This window comes from Heptranchias perlo, chromosome 21, assembly GCF_035084215.1.
Source record: "Heptranchias perlo isolate sHepPer1 chromosome 21, sHepPer1.hap1, whole genome shotgun sequence".
NCBI lineage: Eukaryota > Metazoa > Chordata > Chondrichthyes > Hexanchiformes > Hexanchidae > Heptranchias > Heptranchias perlo.
Window position 1 is genome coordinate 51,638,280 of NC_090345.1, and position 22,442 is coordinate 51,660,721.

General features: G+C 45.1%; 1 protein-coding gene across 3 annotated transcripts in view; it reads right to left on the reverse strand.

Moving 5' to 3' along the window:
• ccar1 (cell division cycle and apoptosis regulator 1) overlaps positions 1-21,663 on the reverse strand; it is a 105,782-nt gene extending 84,119 nt beyond the window's left edge. Inside the window, exons 1-6 of one of the 3 annotated variants that reach the window (XM_068002655.1) lie at positions 21,561-21,663; positions 13,634-13,753; positions 12,165-12,334; positions 6,505-6,549; positions 2,469-2,501; positions 237-424 (exon numbers count right to left, since the gene is read on the reverse strand). In XM_068002655.1, the coding sequence (XP_067858756.1) occupies positions 237-424; positions 2,469-2,501; positions 6,505-6,549; positions 12,165-12,334; positions 13,634-13,703 (506 nt within the window). In that variant the 5' untranslated portion in view covers positions 13,704-13,753; positions 21,561-21,663. Of the gene's footprint in view, positions 1-236; positions 425-2,468; positions 2,502-6,504; positions 6,550-12,164; positions 12,335-13,633; positions 13,754-21,421; positions 21,512-21,560 lie in introns of those variants that run through there. The other 2 variants (XM_068002653.1, XM_068002654.1) reach the window with 2 other exon arrangements.
• Between the last annotated feature and the right edge of the window lie 779 nt (positions 21,664-22,442).

Below are 22,442 nucleotides of genomic sequence, written 5' to 3' on the forward strand. Positions count from 1 at the left end.
TTAACTGGAATCTGTGTAGTGTTAGCACTGAGCACACGCCCTTCTAACATTAGTTTTAAATGGCCAGGCAGCAAAGCTCTGCACGTGGCTCCTTTAGTGCTCGGCAGAGCGAGGAGGAGGAGCTCGCAACCAGCCTATACAGTAACAGTCCTGAACCAGTGTCACCTTCCCTTCACCCTTTGGGGTCCGAGATATTAGAGGGGCGTCTTGTGTCGAGTTAAATACAAGGCACAAACCACAGCTGGAAAAAGACATCTTCATCCACAAATCCGAAAGTGTCGTGAAGCTTCGTTACAACTCCGGTGAAGACTCGCTGCTTCTGGGGTTGGGCTTGCTGCTGTGTAGTACGGGGCGTTGGGTAAGAGACGGTGATTTGAGCTGTTGTCTGTGGGGCGTTGAGACTTGTGGGTAGAGCTACTGCTGGCTAAAAAACAAGAAACAGTACACGTAACGAAGTGTCCCAACTAGACACGGAAACCAACAAAAATGTTTTGCAAAATTATGGGGTTCAAAAAATACATCTTCAACTCCATTAAAACTGACAAATCACTGTGGTACACGTTGACATACCAGTGCACTGTTTAACACATAGCAACATTCACCAACAGAAAGGGCATCAAATGACTGTAACTTATTCTTTTTGCATATTGAGTGAACCAATTCACACTGAATATGGGTCTAAAATATTATGTGCGACAATCATTCACTTTGCAAAGAGACCTATCCGTACAGATGCCCGAGGACTCAGTGGGTAGGTGCACTCCATAACATGGCACTGAGCTATCCAGGCCAGGAGAGGGGTCTGACTCTCAGTCTGTGCTGAGAGAGCTGATCTCAGCCAGGGCAGCAGTAGGGGCACAGCAGTGGGTAAAATATAAAATCAGCCAGCGTTCCCTCTCCTGATGGGTATCCATGGACTCCTGCGGAAAGTTCATTTATCGGTTTGAAGACAGGATCAGGGTTGGCCACGAAGCCCCAAGTGGTTCAATAGCCAGTCCAGGCTCACACATGATAAGTGGACATTTGGGTGAGGTATCGGAGGGCTGTCAGTGCTGCGGAACATTAGCCAGATAGAAAATTGGAATCTTCCCCCGCTCCATATATAAAACATGCAAGTACATTAAAAAGTGACATCAAAGCAGGAAGCAGAATATGCAAGGAACAAGGACAGTACATTGAAAGGATTTCTTATTACTACATTTTGATTCAAAATTGTTGCTCCCTTGAAATAAAGAATAACCCAGTGATTTAGTCCAAGGTGACTGAAACACTACCTCCTCTCCTACATTAAAGAAACTCATCTTTTGCAGGATTTATAAATGTGGCTTACAGTGGCACATTCTTAAAACTATTGATTTGTTTTTAATTAAGAGCAGCGAAATCGCTAGAATATATGTCTAGTCAGAAAATGGATCCAGAACCTGGGGAAATGTGTGTGCAGTGTGTGTGGGACCTGTGGAGGAGGAGGAAATGCTGCAGTATCAGGTATGTGTCACCAGGGCACCATTACTGCCAGAACTCAAGTGCAGTCCGCTCCACAAAAAACAACCAGCTTTGAATCGGCCAGTCGCTTATATTGGGCGAAAGGCCACAACCATTTGTCATCTGCATTAACATCAATTTTAAAGTTGCTGGTTATAGTGCCTTAAGTGCTCCATTTATTTCAGGCAGAAATAGCAGTGCTTACTCACTAGGAATTCTCGATCACATAGGCTGATCAAGAAAAACCAAGAATGCTTCAGCTTTAATCTCAAACAGCATTTTTTAAAAATTATGATATAAAACCTGCTGTTTTTTTTTGCTGGTCTAAACATTTTTTATTCAATCTGATACCCTCCAAGAAAAGCAAAAATCAATTCTTTCACAAATTACAGCTTTGAGTCAAAAGTAGACAGCTCTGGCAGCTGACTTTAAACGTCCTTCATGTTGTTTACATGCATCATGATACTCTCTGTATTAGTGCTGTAATGAGTGAAATACTCCAAGAAATATGACAAAGCTTTTATAGTTCCGAACAGAAATGTAATCAATTTAGTCTGGCCAAATTAATTTTATTTAATGCAATGTTATTTAAAATAATTGCTTGTAGCTTGCTTGTATTTATTTGTCAAGGACAATTTCAGGATAATTAATGAAGGAACCTTTTTCTCAGTTATAAGGACTTCCAGTAAATATTGTGTTGGCAAATTTTCTGGTTTTGGTACTGTATATACACTAGTAGAGTACTGTCATAGCACCGTTATACCAGCCATCGCGTATAACGAGCAAATCGTGTTTGCACGAACATGCCCACTTTCAACGGTGGGGACTGGATTACAAGAACCAGATAGGCATTATTGCAAAATGACAGAAGATCTAACCACTTTGACGGGTATGTCTTGGACTAACATGCCTACAACAAAACAATGGCACTCCTGAAATAAAACTCACTTATTCATCTGCAATATAAAAATAAAAGGTAAACTTACTTGAGGAAGTAAAGCTTGCGGGGGCTGCTGCAGCTGCAGAAAAGAGGGGGGAAAGTTAATGTTTGCATCCAGTTTCTTAAATATTCAAGTCCTCAAAATGATTAACAGCAAACGGCTGTCAATCATTTTGAAGACTTTGCTAATGCAGCACTCCTCCAGGACCAGCAACCAATTCTACTACAGCAGTAGTGATGGCCTTTGATCTCAGCGACCAGAGGCAGTCAGACACCCGAACTGTATGATATTAAACGTCACAAGTCTGCTGTGGGCTCACGGCCCAAATTCAGACATCTCTAGATCCAGAAGGTGCAGGATTTGTCGAACAGTCAACATGAACATAAACATAAACATGAAGCTTAAACCCAGAGTACAAGGAATGCCTAGTTTGTCTTAACAGGATTCTACCCAATCATAGTGAAGACTGCTCGAAATGCCTAGTTATCTCCTTTACAGGTAAGGGAGTGCATCAGATCAAAGTCTTTTTGGGGGAGAAAATATCAGTGGCTCTGCTCCTAAAACATTCAAAAGCCAGCTATGTTGGCCGGGCCTGGCCAGATGGTCCTCAGGGTAAGATTAATTTTCAGACATTGGCCATCAATCGGAACAGATTGACCTTATCTCTACTTAAGTGATCAGACAGCTCAATGGATTGATGGGGGTGAGGAGGGGACGAGGCATGCCCTTGTGATCAAGGTTCATATCTTTTCCACTGGGAAGGATACTGTAGCTCTCGGGTCTTTCTCCACATCCTACTATACTCACTTGGTTCATAATATCAGCAAGCAGACACATCACTTAGAATCTTCCAGATAACAGTGGTTATATATCAGCATGATGGTTAATCTGAGCACTTTGCTTCATTAAATTTGATCATTTTGCTTCACACTATTTTAGTTACACCTAACACCTAACTGTTTGAAGTGTTTGCTGGGTTGGGGGGGAGGGGGGGGGGTGGGGGAGGGGAGGGGGGAGAGAGAAAAGAGAGGGATCCCTGATGGCTCAGGAACAAAGGGGCTGCATGGTGTGTTATTGACACACACAAGAAGGTCCTAGTTTCAAAACCAGCTAATCTTCGCCAGGAGGGAAAGTTAGATCAGCCAGGGTTTCTGGTCATGACCATCACCCACTGACCCTGCTGGAAGATGTGTGTGGGTGGACGGTGAGAGAGTAAAGGGCCAGGTTCGGTAGTGGTGCCCTCTCACCAGCCTGCTGCACTTGCTGTGATGGGCACTTAGGCGGGTGAACAGCGGCTGTAAATCTGTCCTTCAGCATGAGAGGGGGGAGAAAACTGGCAAAACTCAGAACCAAAGCATGTGCCATTCTGAGCAACACCGAGGCAGTGAGTAACAACCCAGCTAAAGGACTTTATTTCCAAAAGGTAGTGTCACTCCTAAGTATCCTGATTGGCACCTGCTTCAGACATGGATTAACTACATTAAAGCCTGGCTTCTGGTGTGGAAGGCACGGCGTGAAGTAAAAGTGGCACAGTCACTCCACGTGTCTACCTGACAATCCGGTAGAAACACTGCCATTTTTCCAAAAAGCAATCTAGGAATAAAGACTATAAGATTGTACATGGTATGGAACAGGTAAATCTAGAAAACTAAATTAAACTGAGATCAGGACAAGGAGTAAATGTAAATTTAGGACTGATATCAGGAAGTTCTTCACACACACATACACAGAATGGACTGGTGATAACCCAGGAATGAGACAAGAAACGATCGGAAGCTGCAGTGGGCAGGCTTTAAGGTAGTTCTGGACCTATGAACACAAATGCCTTTCATGAGCCTAATTATCCTGTGAACTAACATGACAGAACTGTCTGGTAATTTAAAGAAAAAGAAAGACAAGTAAGTAGTGAATACAACTCCACTTCCCACCGAGGTACAGTGAGATCTGGTGCTCTGTATCTGTGAATGAGAAACCCATAACTCCCAATGTCTAGATGACAAGGGGGACACTACTGTCACAAGCAGCGGGAGAGACAATATTCCTGCCGTGCGCCCCTAAACAAAGTGAAAGTATCCAAAGCCATCCCAATGATAATCCAAGGCCTGGCACCAGAGAGGAAGGATACTCACCCAATGAAGGCATCATTAATCCCACCCGCTTCATTCCCCGCTGGAGGAAAGCCTTTTCACTCAGTCACATGTCATATATGCATCAAGTGAGAATACCAAAAGTACCCTCCCCACCCCCAATGCGTTAAGCACAGAATATAGATTACCCAGAGACTGCTCAGAGGTACAACGAGTCACATCTTTACTCTTTGAGAGAATTACGAGAGCTGAAGTCTCTCGCTAGTTACCCAGAACAGATCCTGGTCGTATGGTCAATGAACAGAGATACAGATGTCAATTCAGGGCAATCTTTTTGAAAAAAGTTTGCCAGAAAAGTATGCAGACTAGGTTTTCATGATGGGCGTGGATGTGATCACTGGAGTTTGTGGGGGGGGGCTGGGGGGGGGGGGGGAGAAAGAGGGAAGAAGGGAGAGAGTCTAACCAAGTGCGATCAACAATATCTAACCAAGGGAATTGGAGATCCTGATGGCTTCCAGCAAAGGCACCTAATCTGATCTTGAATGTACTATCGGTCCAGTGACCCCCTAAGGGAGTGCCGCTCTCAGGCTGCCGGCAGCACAAGTCAATCGTCTGCTTTATCCTAGCACATTAGTAACCAGATAGGGCACTCTGTGCAAACTGAGAGGGGAGTTCTGTTCTCTTCTGGCTGAAGGTTGATGCTGCCTCATTATCTGGAGGGGTCAGATTTTACCAGTCAATTAAAGGCGGTGACGTTTTTGAGTCTGGGACTTCTCGGTTGGAGTGTTTTATTAATATAAATCGAGATTAGACACAAGAAAGAAAACTGAAGTGTCCAAACGGGAGACATGGCGATGCCACTGACTTGACCATTTAGGTTGACCAGGCAAGAGCAGACTGACGTGACTGGAACAGGGTCTGATAACACAGCTGGAGGACAATTTGTCCACATGAGGAAAAGGACAATTAAAAACAAATGTCTCACCCCAACAGTGGTGAGGCAGAAATATGGAGCAGTGATGGGCACACATCCACTACCAAGTTACGATGGCCCTCGCTGGTCAGTAACACAGGACTGCAACTGATGTCGTCACCAGTCCCACGTCTGTCTTGAGTGCAAAAAGGCAGGCTCAAAAGCAACGTATGGCGTTTTATATTTTGGCATTTTATAATGCCAGTGGCATGGTTGTACAGGCTCCTTCCATGAACCTAGATATCGCTGATTTGGGGTGGGAGGGGGTTGTCCTCAATGAATCCTCCATCTGTGACTCTAGGAGAAGGTGAAAAGGTGCAGTGACAACTAAACAAGCTTCAATAAAGATGGGTGTGAGGCTTATCATAGTAAAGGAGGAGGCATATCAGGCCAGCCATCTTCAAGGACCTCTGGCGAGCAGGAATACCAAAACATTATTAGTTGGAATGAGCAACAAAATATCCACCAACACCAAAATGTCTTTAACTGAATCAAGCAAGATGAGGAAGTAATTGCTTCACTTCAAACTAGCCAATCCATAACAGGAACAAAATACCAACTGGAGAGTGCTAAAGTATAAACGTTCTGACACACACACGACTTTCCCAGCTGGACTCTGAGCCTATAATAAAGCCAGGAGGCAGAATCTGACACCAAGCAAAGGTTACAGGACAGTAACATCTAGACAACAAAAAACCATCACTTAAAAAGGGACAAACACTAAACGTACAGGTCAGTCAGCATCTGAAGGGAAAGGTAGATTCTTTTTTTGGGTGGGCACCTTACATCTCGGGGTCTTTTCAGACGATTACTGACCTGTTATGTATTTTTATTAACTGAAAACATTTGTAATTCACAACCAAATGTCAATACATATGAACTATTACTATTGAAATTATCCACCAGAACGTTAAGGATTAAAAATTAATTGCAAAGCATGGTCCTTTGCAAAAATGATATATTTCAATATCGGCAAACTGTTCCACTCACACTAAAAGTTCAGAGAATGAATCTCACAAACCTGTTGTTGCACACTGTAAATAGTTTGTTGAGGCTGCTGATATTGCTGAAAAACAAACAGACAGCAATGTGAAAACCAACAGCATTCCCTACTGCCTTTACACACACCCACAATACAACATGAAACTAAACCCCTAGTAGTACCACTTCTGACGGACAGATTTACTGAAGACAAAATGGTTACTGGAAGTGGTTCATCGGACACAACTGTCCACAAGAACTGCTTCAAACCTTTAACCAGAATCACACGTTTGTACGTTTCTACCCCACCCCTTCTAAGGGCTCCACAAATGGCTGAGATTCAGCTTTGGTTCGCACGGTGCCAAGATTTTGCCCCGAGATTCCTCACACAGCGAGCTCCCAATATTAGACCTGCCATCGAGGCGGCAACATTGTAGGGCACGTCATTTCCAAGCAGATGAGAGTGAGACATACAGCCAGACGGCACTCACTCCTTGTGGGAAACCACCCCTTGTTTGGGAGGTGGAGGAGAAATGTACAACAGAACAGAAATGAAGATATTACATATAACCCTTTTCATTAAAATTCAAGATTTAAAGTGGCTTATCCAATTAAAACACATTGTGGTAATGACAGCAATAAGATTTGCCTCTCATTTAAGGATCACAGTCGGTCAGCTGTATGGCTATAGTCAGGAATGCAATCAATAACAGGCCATGTCCTGGTAGTGTTGTCACTAGGCTCATTTAGTATATGGTACCAATACACTTTGCTCTTGTACTTCTTGTTGAATTCACCACCTCAAATTGCTCCCCCACTACCCCTACCCAGTGACAGGACTGTACCCACCAGTACTCACCCTGGTGTTATACAGCTCAAAATGCTCTCTCCAGGTACAACCCAGGTGTGTAATTGCCCTGCTGGGTTCCCCCCCACACAGTTCAGGGTGACAGTGTGAAAAATTCACAAACCCATCGTTACACTTCACTGAGATCCCAGTGACAGCCCTGCCTAATGTTCATAGTTGGAAGGCTGTATGTGAACTTTCAATATAACCTACAGGCTTGGCATCACCAGTCTATAAATATTATTCGAGACCATCTCTTTTAGCAAGTTGCTGTAAAAAGATGAAGAGCACAGTTTCAGTGGGTAAAATATCTCTATACAAGTCTTATTTAATCATAGAAAGGTTACAGAATGGAAGGCGGCCGTTCGGCCCATCGAGTCCATGCCGGCTCTATGCAAGAGCAATCCAGCTAGTCCCACTCCCCCGCAGCCTTGCACATTTTTTCGTTTCAAGTACTTTTGAAGGCCATGATTGAATCTGCCTCCACCACCCCCTCAGGCAGTGCATTCCAGATCCTAGCCACTCACTGTGTAAAAAAGATTTTCCTCATGTCACCTTTAGTTCTTTTGCCAATTATCTTAAATTTATGTCCTCTGGTGCTTGACCCTTCCACCAATGGGAACAGTTTCTCTCTATCTACTCTGTCTAGACCCTTCATGATTTTGAACACCTCGATCAAATCTCCTCGCAACCGTTTCTGTTCCAAGGAGAACAACCCCAGCTTCTCCAGTCTATCCACATAACTAAAGTCCCTCATCCCTGGAATCATTCTAGTAAATCTCTCCTGCACCCTCTCTAAGGCCTTCACATCTTTCCTAAAGCGCGGTGCCCAGAACTGGACACAATACTCCAGTTGTGGCCGAACCAGTGTTTTATAAAGGTTCATCATGACTTCCATACTTTTGTACTCTATGCTTCTATTTATAAAGCCCAGGATCCCGTATGCTTTTTTAACTGCTTTCTCAACCTGTCCTACCACCTTCAACGATTTGTGCATATATACCCCCCGATCTCTCTGTTCCTGTACCCCTTTTAGAGTTGTGCCCTTTAGTTTATATTGCCTCTCCTCGTTCTTCCTACCGAAATGTATCGCTTCATACTTTTCTGCATTAAATTTCATCAGCCACCAGCCTGTCTTTATCCTCTTGAAGTCTATCACTATCCTCCTCACTGTTCGCTATACTTCCAAGTTTTGTATCATCTGCAAATTTGGAAATTGTGCCCTGTACACCCAAGTCCAAGTCATTAATTTATATCAAGAAAAGCAGTGATCCCAGCACCGACCCCTGGGGAACACCACTGTACACCTCCCTCCAGTCCGAAAAACAACCGTTCACCACTACTCTCTTTTCTGCCCCTTAGCCAATTCTGTATCCATGTTGCTACTGCCCTCTTTATTCCATGGGCCACAATCTTGATGATAAGCCTACCATGTGGCACTTTATCAAACGCCTTTTGAAAGTCTATATACACCGCATCAACCCTCTCCGTTGCTTCATGAAAAAATTCTATCAGGTTGGTTAAACACGATTTGCCTTTAACAAATCCGTGTTGGCTTTTCCTAATCAATCCACACTCGTCCAAGTGACTGTTAATTCTGTCCCGGATTATCGTTTCTAAAAGTTTCCCCATCACTGAGATTAAACTGGTTGGCCTGTAGTTGCTGGGTTTATCCTTACACCCTTTTTTGAACAAGGGTGTAACATTTGCAATTCTCCAGTCCTCTGGCATCACTCCCGTATCTACGGATGTTTGGAAGATTATGGCCAGTACCTCTGCAATTTCCACCCTTACTTCCCTCAGCAACCTAGGATGCATCCCATCCAGTGACTTATCTGCTTTAAGTACAGTTAGCCTTTCCAGTACCTCTATCAATTTTTAGCCCATCCAGTATTTCAACTATATCTTCCTTTTCTGCGACTCTGGCAGCATCTTCTTCCTTGGTGAAGTAGTACCTCCGCCATCCCCACTGCCTCCATGAGTAGATCTCCTTTATGGTCCCTAATCGGCCCCACCCCCCCCTCTTACTCCCTATTTACTGATTACATACATGTACTTTTGGATTCCCTTTTATGTTGGCCGCCAGTTTATTCTCATACTCTCTCTTTGTCCTTCATTTCCTTTTTCACTTCCCCTCTGAACTTTCTATATTCTGCCTGGTTCTCACTTGTGTAATCAACCTGACATCTGTCGCACACTCCTTTTTTCCGTTTCATCTTACTCTCTTATCTCTTTTGTCATCCAGGGAGCTCAGGCTTTAGTTGCCCTCCCTTTCTGCCTCATGGGAATGTACCTAGACTGTACCTGAACCAGCTCCACTCAAAGGCCGCCCATTCTTCAACTACAGTTTTGTCTGCCAATCTTTGATTCCAATTTACCCGGGCCAGATCTGTTCTCATGCCATTGAGATTGGCCCTCCTCCAATTGAATATTTTTACTTTGGAGTGGCCCATGTCCTAACTATTCTAAACCTTATGATACTAAGATCATAAGGCCATAAGAGATAGGAGCAGGAGGAGGCCATTTGACCCTTTGAGCCTGCTCCGTCACGTAATGAGATCATGGTTGATCTGATTTTTACCTCAACTCCACTTTCCCGCCTTTTCTCCATATCCTTTGACTTCCTTGCTGATCAAAAATTTGTCGAACTCAGCCTTGATTGCTGCTCCCTAAATGCTCCCTCACTGACACTTGCTCCACTTGGTTCTAGGGAATGAGGCGGGCCAAGTCCAGCAATGCTCCTTCCTTGTTGGGCCGGAAACGTACTGGTCAAGAAAGTTATCCTGAAGACATTTCAAAAATTCCTCCCCGCTCTGTGCCCCTTATATATTATTGTTATCCCAGTCTATATTAGGATATCACTACTCTATGGCTTTTGCACCTCTCTGTAATTTCCCTACAAATTTGCTCCTCTATATCCTTCCCACTAGTTGGTGGCCTATAGAATACACCCAGTAGTGTAATGGCACCTCTTTTCTTTCTAAACTCTAACCAAATAGATTCTGTCCTTGACCCCTCCAGGACATCCTCTCTCTCCAGCACTGCAATATTCTCTTTAATCAATACTGCCACCCCCCTCCTTTCTTTCCTTCCCTATCTTTCCTGAACACCTTGTATCCAGGAATATTTAGCACCCAATCCTGCCCTTTTTTGAGCCAGGTCTCCGTTATCACCACGACATCATATTCCCATGTGTCTATTTGCGCCTGCAGCTCACTGACCTTGCTTACCACACTTCGTGTGTTTACACACATGCACTGTGAACCAGTCTTAGACTTCCTTGTACTCTCTCAGTCTGATCCCACCTAATACCGTACTAATGCTATCTTTCTCTCCCGATCCTTTGTGCACCTTGTTTCTCTTTTCCAATGCTACATCCTGGTGCCCACCCCCTGCTAAATTAGTTTAAACCCACCCCCCAACAGCACTAGTGAACCTCCCCGCGAGGACATTGGTCCCAGCTCCGTTGAGGTGCAACCCATCCGGCCTGTACAGGTCCCACCTCCCCCAGAACAGGTCCCAATGCCCCAGGAATCTAAAGCCCTCCCTCCTGCACCATCTCTCCAGCCACGCATTCATCTGCTCCATCCTCCTATTTCTATACTCGCTGGCACGTGGCACCGGGAGTAATCCGGAGATTACTATCTTTGAGGTCCTGCTTCCTAATCTCTTTCCTAACTCCTTAAAATCTGCCTGCAGGACCTCATCCCTCTTCCTACCTATGTCACTGGTACCGATATGGACCACGACCTCTGGCTGTTCACCCTCTCCCTCTCCCCAGAATGTTCTGCAGCCGCTCAGTGGCATCCTTGACCCTGGCACCAGGGAGGCAACATACCATCCTGGAATCACGACTTGGCCGCAGAAACGCCTGTCTGCTCCCCTAACTATAGAATCCCCTCTCACTATTGCTCTCCTGACCTTTCTCCTCCCGCCCTGTACAGCTGAGCCACCCATGGTGCTGTGGACTTGGCTCCGGCTGCACTCCGCAGAGGAATCCTCTCCCTCACCAGTACTCAGAACTGAACATTGGTTAGAGAGTGAGATGCACTCAGGGGATTCCTGCACTTCCTGCCTGGTCCTCTTCCTCTGTCTGGCAGTCACCCAGTCCCCCTCTGCCTGAACTCTCTTAAGCTGCGGGGTGACCACCTCCTGATACAGGAAGTGTGTGATATTGCGTGCTGTAACGCTTCTGGGTCACTTTTAATCATCACCAAATTATTCTCCCATATGTCCTAGGCTCATTCTTCCCATGATTGAATCGGCCCCCAGTCTCCCAGCTCTCACTTCCATTGACGCAAGAGCTGTAGCAGGCAACCAAGATGGAAGATGTATTTGGGATAATTTACGCTTTCTATCTCCTGCACTCCATTCTCTAACCGATGCAAAACAATCTTAAGATGCTGAGTGTTTCAGCTCCTCCTCATACTGATGCCACAATGTCTACAATGTAGACTTTGGAGTGGTCCTTGTCCTAACTATTTCAGTCAAACAAAGCCAGATTTCTGATCTGCAACCGGCCACATCTTTCATTTGAACAATTACACCGTCCAGCCTTAAAGGGACACACACCAGTACATCCTCTGACCTACAGTGATCACAATGCAGAAGAGTCACTAGTTTAAAAATATAAACTCTGTGACCAAAAGGATGCTAGAATGCCGTCCCAAACGAGATGGGTACAGGGCAAACTGGGCACTTGATATTTTACTGTCTGGATTGTTTCTGCATTATCCTGACGAGAAGCACGGCATAGGCCGACTGTATCACATATTAAACACTGCGCCAATGGAAGGGCACCAGTGGATTTCTCAAACACAGTCTCTAACTGCAGGACGCTCTGACATTCTTACCTGTTGCAGTGCTACAGCTGCGGCCGCTGCTTGCTGTTGTAGAGCCGCTGTCTGGGTGAGCTGATAGCCTGTAGCTGTTTGGGTGGTGAGGCCTGCTGCAGCCAGGGCTGTCTGTTGGGTGTACATTGCTGGAGAGGCCCCGAGCAACGAGGGCTGAACACCAAGGGCACCTGACAGAAATAATACATTGAAAAATCACAACAATGGTTCGGGTTGTGCAATGGTTTAAGTGTGTGATGACAATACTACGATCATACTGTATCAGTATTAGAGAACAGGAATTAGTTGGATGTAAAAGATCTCATGGCATGATATGAAGAAGAGCAGTGCAATTCTCCCCAGTGTCCTGGCCAATATTTATCCCACAACCACTAAAACAGATGAACTCATCATTCATTTTATTGATTGTACATGTCAAGCTCCCACAAACAAATTGGTTGTTACATTTGCCTACATAACAAAAATAACTCTTCATAAGTAATTAACTGAATTGATGTAACAAGATGGTATATAAATACAAGAGATTTCTTTCTTTCACACTTCACAGCAGTGATCTAATATGGCAGTGTTTGATGGGACAGTGTAGAGGGAGCTTTACTCTGTATCTAACCCGTGCTGTACCTGCCCTGGGAGTGTTTGATGGGACAGTGTAGAGGGAGCTTTACTCTGTATCTAACCCTGTACCTGCCCTGGGAGCGTTTGATGGGACAGTGTAGAGGGAGCTTTACTCTGTATCTAACCCTGTACCTGCCCTGGGAGTGTTTGATGGGACAGTGTAGAGGGAGCTTTACTCTGTATCTAACCCGTGCTGTACCTGCCCTGGGAGTGTTTGATGGGACAGTGTAGAGGGAGCTTTACTCTGTATCTAACCCTGTACCTGCCCTGGGAGTGTTTGATGGGACAGTGTAGAGGGAGCTTTACTCTGTATCTAACCCGTGCTGTACCTGCCCTGGGAGTGTTTGATGGGACAGTGTAGAGGGAGCTTTACTCTGTATCTAATCCGTACTGTACCTGCCCTGGGAGCGTTTGATGGGACAGTGTAGAGGGAGCTTTACTCTGTATCTGGCCTGTGCTGTAGCTGCCCTGGGAGTGTTTGATGGGACAGTGTAGCGGGAGCTTTACTCTGTACCTGACCTGTGTTGTACCTGATCTTTGGAGTGTTTGATGCTGACACTGGGAGCCTGAAATGCAAAGCGTTCTGTTTCACCAACAATAACATGCCTCACCCTAATTCACAAAAAAAGTATTGAAAGCATTGACTCAAACATTGTGGAAATAAATTAAAATAAAATTGAAAACTGTTAGCAGTTTGAATTCCTGAGCAAGAACTCAATGTAAATTTTTACAAATTCTGATGGTGACCTGGTGTTCAGCTATCAACAAAATGAACACTTGTTGAGACTGAACATATACTACCATGCTTTGTAGAGATACATGCACAATAAACAACACTACTGAGATACACTGACCTGGCTGTGTAACAGCAGCGGAGAACTGGGTGGTCCATGGGGGATTCTTCTGTCCTCCAAACTGAGCCATGTTCAGGAATCGAGGGTCTCACCCTTAATCTTATGTCAAGTTCAGTTATTCTAGGAGTTAAAGGTACAAGGTGAAGATTAGAGTCTAACTGTATTTGTCCTTCCATAAGACACCCATCAGCCATTACCATTTCCTAGTACATATAACTGTCCTGAAATTGCTGGTGTCAAAGTGCACGTTATTCAGTGAGGTACAAATGAGCGACTTCACTAACTGAACAGAATGATTACTGCCAAGACAGAGAGCGCAGTAAGGGGGAATGTGGGCCCATTAAAGGCAAATGGAGGCAAGATTATAATGGCCAGTAAGAAAATAACAGACATGATGGGGGGGGACGACATTAACTCTGTTGCTCTCTCCACAGATGCTGCCTGACCTGCTGAGTGTTTCATGTCTGACGAATCTAGTTGAGTTTTTTGAGGAGTTCACTATCATGGTGGACAGGGAAGTTGCCTATGTGGACTTTCGGAAGGCATGTGATAAGGTTCCACACACGAGATTATTAGCAAAAATAAAAGTGCACGGATCTGGAGATATCCTTGTGACAGGGGTGGCTGGCCCATAGAAACCACACCCCATCACAAAGTAGGAGGGGGGCTGAGAATTGAAAGCACTGTAAAGGTCACAGTCGGAGTCAATCCGATGAGGATTTATTTCTCATTTCCTTCCTCTCCACAAGGTGCAGACTCTCACTGGGGTACTGTTTTGATAACGACCAGCAGTCCACACCCAATCAGCCAAGATTCACCCAATTCGAATGGTGAGCGTCAACAGGTACTCAGCCCCAGCGACTCCGAGGGTCACCATGTTACTGTCACAGCCTCAGCACGGGCTCCATAACCCCTGCACAGTCCGAACCATCACCCGGATACCATTTTGCTGAAATCCCAGTGTCCCCACTGTTATTGTCGTTAACCTAGTGCCAGTGAGAATCACACTGGGTAAGACACTCACGAATGGTGAATACCCTTTATTGTCCCAATCTCTCTCACGAATGGTGAATACCCTTTACTGTCCCAATCTCTCTCACGAATGGTTAATACTCTTCACTGTCCCAATCTCTCACTCAAATGGTGAATACCCTTTACTGTCCCAATCTCTCTCACTAATGGTTAATACTCTTTACTGTCCCAATCTCTCACTCAAATGGTGAATACCCTTTAGTGTCCCAATCTCACTCACTAATGGTTAATACTCTTTACTGTCCCAATCTCTCACACAAATGGTGAATACCCTTTACTGTCCCAATCTCTCACACTAATGGTGAATACCCTTTACTGTCCCAATCTCTCTCACTAATGGTGAATACCCTTCAGCGTCCCAATCTCTCTCACGAATGGTGAATACCCTTCAGTGTCCCAATCTCCCACTTTAGTGGTGAACACCCTTTACTGTTCCAATCTCTCACACTAATGGTGAATACCCTTTACTGTCCCAATCTCTCACACTAATGGTGAATACCCTTTACTGTCCCAATCTCTCACACTAATGTTGAATACCCTTTAGTGTCCCAATCTCTCACACTAATGGTGAATACCCTTTACTGTCCCAATCTCTCTCACTGGTGGTGAACACCCTTTACTGTCCCAATCTCTCACTCCAGTGGTGAATACCCTTTACTGTCCCAATCTCTCACTCTAATGGTGAATACCCTTTACTGTCCCAATCTCTCACACTAGTGGTGAATACCCTTTACTGTCCCAATCTCTCACTCCAGTGGTGAACGTCCTTTACTGTCCCAATCTCTCACTCTAATGGTGAATACCCTTTAGTGTCCCAATCTCTCACTTTAGTGGTGAATACCCTTTACTGTTCCAATCTCTCACGCTAATGGTGAATACCCTTTAGTGTCCCAATCTCTCACACTAATGGTGAATACCCTTTACTGTCCCAATCGCTCACACTAATGGTGAATACCCTTTATTGTCCCAATCTCTCACACGAATGGTGAATACCCTTTAGTGTCCCAATCTCTCTCACTAATGGTGAATATCCTTTAGTGTCCCAATCTCACACTAATGGTGAATACCCTTTACTGTCCCAATCTCTCACACCAATGGTGAATACCCTTTACTGTCCCAATCTCACTTTCGTGGTGAACACCCTTTACTGTTCCAATCTCTCACGCTAATGGTGAATACCCTTTAGTGTCCCAATCTCTCACACGAATGGTGATTACCCTTTACTGTCCCAATCTCTCTCACGAGTGGTGAACACCCTTTACTGTCCCAATCTCTCACACTAATGGTGAATACCCTTTACTGTCCCAATCTCTCACACTTATGGTGAATACCCTTTACTGTCCCAATCTCTCACACCAATGGTGAATACCCTTTAGTGTCCCAATCTCTCACACTAATGGTGAATACCCTTTACTGTCTCAATCTCTCACTCTAATGGTGAACACCCTTTACTGTCCCAATCTCTCACACTAATGGTGAACACCCTTTACTGTCCCAATCTCTCACACCAATGGTGAACACCCTTTATTGTCCCAATCTCTCACACCAATGGTGAACACCCTTTATTGTCCCAATCTCTCACACCAATGGTGAACACCCTTTACTGTCCCAATCTCTCACACTAATGGTGAACACCCTTTAGTGTCCCAATCTCTCACACTAATGGTGAACACCCTTTACTGTCCCAATCTCTCACACTAATGGTGAACACCCTTGTGTCCCAATCTCTCACACTAATGGTGAACACCCTTTACTGTCCCAATCTCTCACACTAATGGTGAACACCCTTTACTGTCCCAATCTCTCACACCAATGGTGAACACCCTTTATTGTCCCAATCTCTCACACCAATGGTGAACACCCTTTACTGTCCCAATCTCTCACACTAATGGTGAACACCCTTTACTGTCCCAATCTCTCACACTAATGGTGAACACCCTTTACTGTCCCAATCTCTCACACTAATGGTGAACACCCTTTACTGTCCCAATCTCTCACACTAATGGTGAACACCCTTTACTGTCCCAATCTCTCACACTAATGGTGAACACCCTTTACTGTCCCAATCTCTCACACTAATGGTGAACACCCTTTAGTGTCCCAATCTCTCACACTAATGGTGAACACCCTTTAGTGTCCCAATCTCTCACACTAATGGTGAATACCCTTTACTGTCCCAATCTCTCACACTAATGGTGAACACCCTTTACTGTCCCAATCTCTCACACTAATGGTGAACACCCTTTAGTGTCCCAATCTCTCACACTAATGGTGAACACCCTTTACTGTCCCAATCTCTCACACTAATGGTGAATACCCTTTACTGTCCCAATCTCTCACACGAATGGTGAACACCCTTGTGTCCCAATCTCTCACACTAATGGTGAACACCCTTTACTGTCCCAATCTCTCACACTAATGGTGAATACCCTTTACTGTCCCAATCTCTCACACTAATGGTGAATACCCTTTACTGTCCCAATCTCTCACACTAATGGTGAACACCCTTTACTGTCCCAATCCCTCACACTAATGGTGAACACCCTTTACTGTCCCAATCTCTCACACTAATGGTGAATACCCTTTACTGTCCCAATCTCTCACACTAATGGTGAATACCCTTTAGTGTCCCAATCTCTCACACTAATGGTGAACACCCTTTACTGTCCCAATCTCTCTCACTAATGGTGAACACCCTTTAGTGTCCCAATCTCTCACACTAATGGTGAATACCCTTTACTGTCCCAATCTCTCACACTAATGGTGAACACCCTTTACTGTCCCAATCTCTCACACTAATGGTGAATACCCTTTACTGTCCCAATCTCTCACACTAATGGTGAATACCCTTTACTGTCCCAATCTCTCACACTAATGGTGAACACCCTTTAGTGTCCCAATCTCTCACACTAATGGTGAACACCCTTTACTGTCCCAATCTCTCACACTAATGGTGAATACCCTTTACTGTCCCAATCTCTCACACTAATGGTGAACACCCTTTACTGCCCCAATCTCTCACACTAATGGTGAATACCCTTTACTGTCCCAATCTCTCACACTAATGGTGAATACCCTTGTGTCCCAATCTCTCACACTAATGGTGAACACCCTTTACTGTCCCAATCTCTCACACTAATGGTGAACACCCTTTACTGTCCTAATCTCTCACACTAATGGTGAACACCCTTTACTGTCCCAATCTCTCACACTAATGGTGAATACCCTTGAGTGTCCCAATCTCTCACACTAATGGTGAACACCCTTGAGTGTCCCAATCTCTCACACTAATGGTGAACACCCTTTACTGTCCCAATCTCTCACACTAATGGTGAATACCCTTTACTGTCCCAATCTCTCACACGAATGGTGAATACCCTTTACTGTCCCAATCTCTCACACTAATGGTGAATACCCTTGAGTGTCCCAATCTCTCACACTAATGGTGAATACCCTTTACTGTCCCAATCTCTCACACTAATGGTGAACACCCTTTACTGTCCCAATCTCTCACACTAATGGTGAACACCCTTTACTGTCCCAATCTCTCACACTAATGGTGAACACCCTTTACTGTCCCAATCTCTCACACTAATGGGGAACATCCTTTACTGTCCCAATCTCTCACACTAATGGTGAACACCCTTTACTGTCCCAATCTCTCACACTAATGGTGAACATCCTTTACTGTCCCAATCTCTCACACTAATGGTGAACACCCTTTACTGTCCCAATCTCTCACACTAATGGTGAACACCCTTTACTGTCCCAATCTCTCACACTAATGGTGAATACCCTTTACTGTCCCAATCTCTCACACTAATGGTGAACACCCTTTACTGTCCCAATCTCTCACACTAATGGTGAATACCCTTTACTGTCCCAATCTCTCACACTAATGGTGAACACCCTTTACTGTCCCAATCTCTCACACTAATGGTGAACACCCTTTACTGTCCCAATCTCTCACACTAATGGTGAACACCCTTGAGTGTCCCAATCTCTCACACTAATGGTGAACACCCTTTACTGTCCCAATCTCTCACACTAATGGTGAATACCCTTTACTGTCCCAATCTCTCACACTAATGGTGAACACCCTTTACTGTCCCAATCTCTCACACTAATGGTGAACACCCTTTACTGTCCCAATCTCTCACACTAATGGTGAACACCCTTTACTGTCCCAATCTCTCACACTAATGGTGAACACCCTTTACTGTCCCAATCTCTCACACTAATGGTGAACATCCTTTACTGTCCCAATCTCTCACACTAATGGTGAACACCCTTTACTGTCCCAATCTCTCACACTAATGGTGAACACCCTTTACTGTCCCAATCTCTCACACTAATGGTGAACACCCTTTACTGTCCCAATCTCTCACACTAATGGTGAACACCCTTTACTGTCCCAATCTCTCACACTAATGGTGAATACCCTTTACTGTCCCAATCTCTCACACTAATGGTGAACACCCTTTACTGTCCCAATCTCTCACACTAATGGTGAACACCCTTTACTGTCCCAATCTCTCACACTAATGGTGAACACCCTTTACTGTCCCAATCTCTCACACTAATGGTGAACACCCTTTACTGTCCCAATCTCTCACACTAATGGTGAACACCCTTTACTGTCCCAATCTCTCACACTAATGGTGAACACCCTTTACTGTCCCAATCTCTCACACTAATGGTGAACACCCTTTACTGTCCCAATCTCTCACACTAATGGTGAACACCCTTTACTGTCCCAATCTCTCACACTAATGGTGAACACCCTTTACTGTCCCAATCTCTCACACTAATGGTGAACACCCTTTACTGTCCCAATCTCTCACACTAATGGTGAACACCCTTTACTGTCCCAATCTCTCACACTAATGGTGAACACCCTTTACTGTCCCAATCTCTCACACTAATGGTGAACACCCTTTACTGTCCCAATCTCTCACACTAATGGTGAACACCCTTTACTGTCCCAATCTCTCACACTAATGGTGAACACCCTTTACTGTCCCAATCTCTCACACTAATGGTGAACACCCTTTACTGTCCCAATCTCTCACACTAATGGTGAACACCCTTTACTGTCCCAATCTCTCACACTAATGGTGAACACCCTTTACTGTCCCAATCTCTCACACTAATGGTGAACACCCTTTACTGTCCCAATCTCTCACACTAATGGTGAACACCCTTTACTGTCCCAATCTCTCACACCAATGGTGAACACCCTTTACTGTCCCAATCTCTCACACTAATGGTGAACACCCTTTACTGTCCCAATCTCTCACACCAATGGTGAACACCCTTTACTGTCCCAATCTCTCACACTAATGGTGAATACCCTTTACTGTCCCAATCTCTCACACTAATGGTGAACACCCTTTACTGTCCCAATCTCTCACACTAATGGTGAACACCCTTTACTGTCCCAATCTCTCACACTAATGGTGAACACCCTTTACTGTCCCAATCTCACACTAATGGTGAACACCCTTTACTGTCCCAATCTCTCACACCAATGGTGAACACCCTTTACTGTCCCAATCTCTCACACTAATGGTGAACACCCTTTACTGTCCCAATCTCTCACACTAATGGTGAACACCCTTTACTGTCCCAATCTCTCACACTAATGGTGAACACCCTTTACTGTCCCAATCTCTCACACTAATGGTGAAGACCCTTGAGTGTCCCAATCTCTCACACTAATGGTGAACACCCTTTACTGTCCCAATCTCTCACACCAATGGTGAACACCCTTTACTGTCCCAATCTCTCACACCAATGGTGAACACCCTTTACTGTCCCAATCTCTCACACTAATGGTGAACACCCTTTACTGTCCCAATCTCTCACACCAATGGTGAACACCCTTTACTGTCCCAATCTCTCACACCAATGGTGAACACCCTTTACTGTCCCAATCTCTCACACCAATGGTGAACACCCTTTACTGTCCCAATCTCTCACACTAATGGTGAACACCCTTTACTGTCCCAATCTCTCACACTAATGGTGAACACCCTTTACTGTCCCAATCTCTCACACTAATGGTGAACACCCTTTACTGTCCCAATCTCTCACACCAATGGTGAACACCCTTTACTGTCCCAATCTCTCACACTAATGGTGAACACCCTTTACTGTCCCAATCTCTCACACTAATGGTGAACACCCTTTACTGTCCCAATCTCTCACACTAATGGTGAACACCCTTTACTGTCCCAATCTCTCACACCAATGGTGAACACCCTTTACTGTCCCAATCTCTCACACTAATGGTGAACACCCTTTACTGTCCCAATCTCTCACACTAATGGTGAACACCCTTTACTGTCCCAATCTCTCACACTAATGGTGAACACCCTTTACTGTCCCAATCTCTCACACTAATGGTGAACACCCTTTACTGTCCCAATCTCTCACACCAATGGTGAACACCCTTTACTGTCCCAATCTCTCACACTAATGGTGAACACCCTTTACTGTCCCAATCTCTCACACTAATGGTGAACACCCTTTACTGTCCCAATCTCTCACACGAATGGTGAACACCCTTTACTGTCCCAATCTCTCACACTAATGGTGAACACCCTTTACTGTCCCAATCTCTCACACTAATGGTGAACACCCTTTACTGTCCCAATCTCTCACACCAATGGTGAACACCGTGACTGAGCCGGGCCCCGGGTCAGCCCTTGTTTGGTGGGGCCGCCTGGCCTAAGTCCTCGGACGCACCCTTACCCACAGTTAGTGCCCGGTGCCGGATCGAGGCCTCTGCACGGGAAGGCCCGGACCCAGTCCCACTGCCTCCCCGCCTCTAACAGCAACAGACGGCGCACCATGTGGGAGGCCCGAGGCCGCCGGCTCCAGTAACACTCACCCCGGCCTCCATCCACCGAACACGGAGCAGTCGCCGCCGGCCCGCGTCACACGCACTGCTCAACGGCGTGACGCAGGGTTGACGACAACATGGACGTCATCACGGTTCCGATCGCCTTCTGAGCCGGGAACAGCGTGCCCACAGTGGACTGTGTCATAATGACGCTTCTCCTGAACCCGCCCCGAAGTTCAGTCACCCCCACAGTAACTGTGAGTAATAATCCCCCAGTAACTGTGAGTAATAATCCCCCATTAACTGTGAGTAATAGTCCCCACAGTAACTGTGAGTAATAATCCCCAGTAACTGTGAGTAATAATCCCCCAGTAACTGTGAGTAATATTCCCCACAGTAACTGTGAGTAATATTCCCCACAGTAACTGTGAGTAATAATCCCCCAGTAACTGTGAGTAATAGTCCCCACAGTAACTGTGAGTAATAATCCCCCAGTAACTGTGAGTAATCGTCCCCACAGTAACTGTGAGTAATAATCCCCCAGTAACTGTGAGTAATCGTCCCCACAGTAACTGTGAGTAATAGTCCCCACAGTAACTGTGAGTAATAATCCCCCAGTAACTGAGTAAATAACCCCAACAGTAACTGTGAGTAATACTCCCCCAGTAACTGAGTAAATATCCCAACAGTAACTGTGAGTAATAGTCCCCACAGTAACTGTGAGTAATAATCCCCCAGTAACTGAGTAATAGTCCCCACAGTGACTGAATAATAATCCCCCAGTAACTGTGAGTAATAGTCCCCACAGTAACTGTGATTAATAATCCCCAGTAACTGAGTAAAAATCCCAACAGTAAGTGTGAGTAATAATCCCCCAGTAACTGAGTAAATAACCCCAACAGTAACTGTGAGTAATAGTCCCCACAGAAA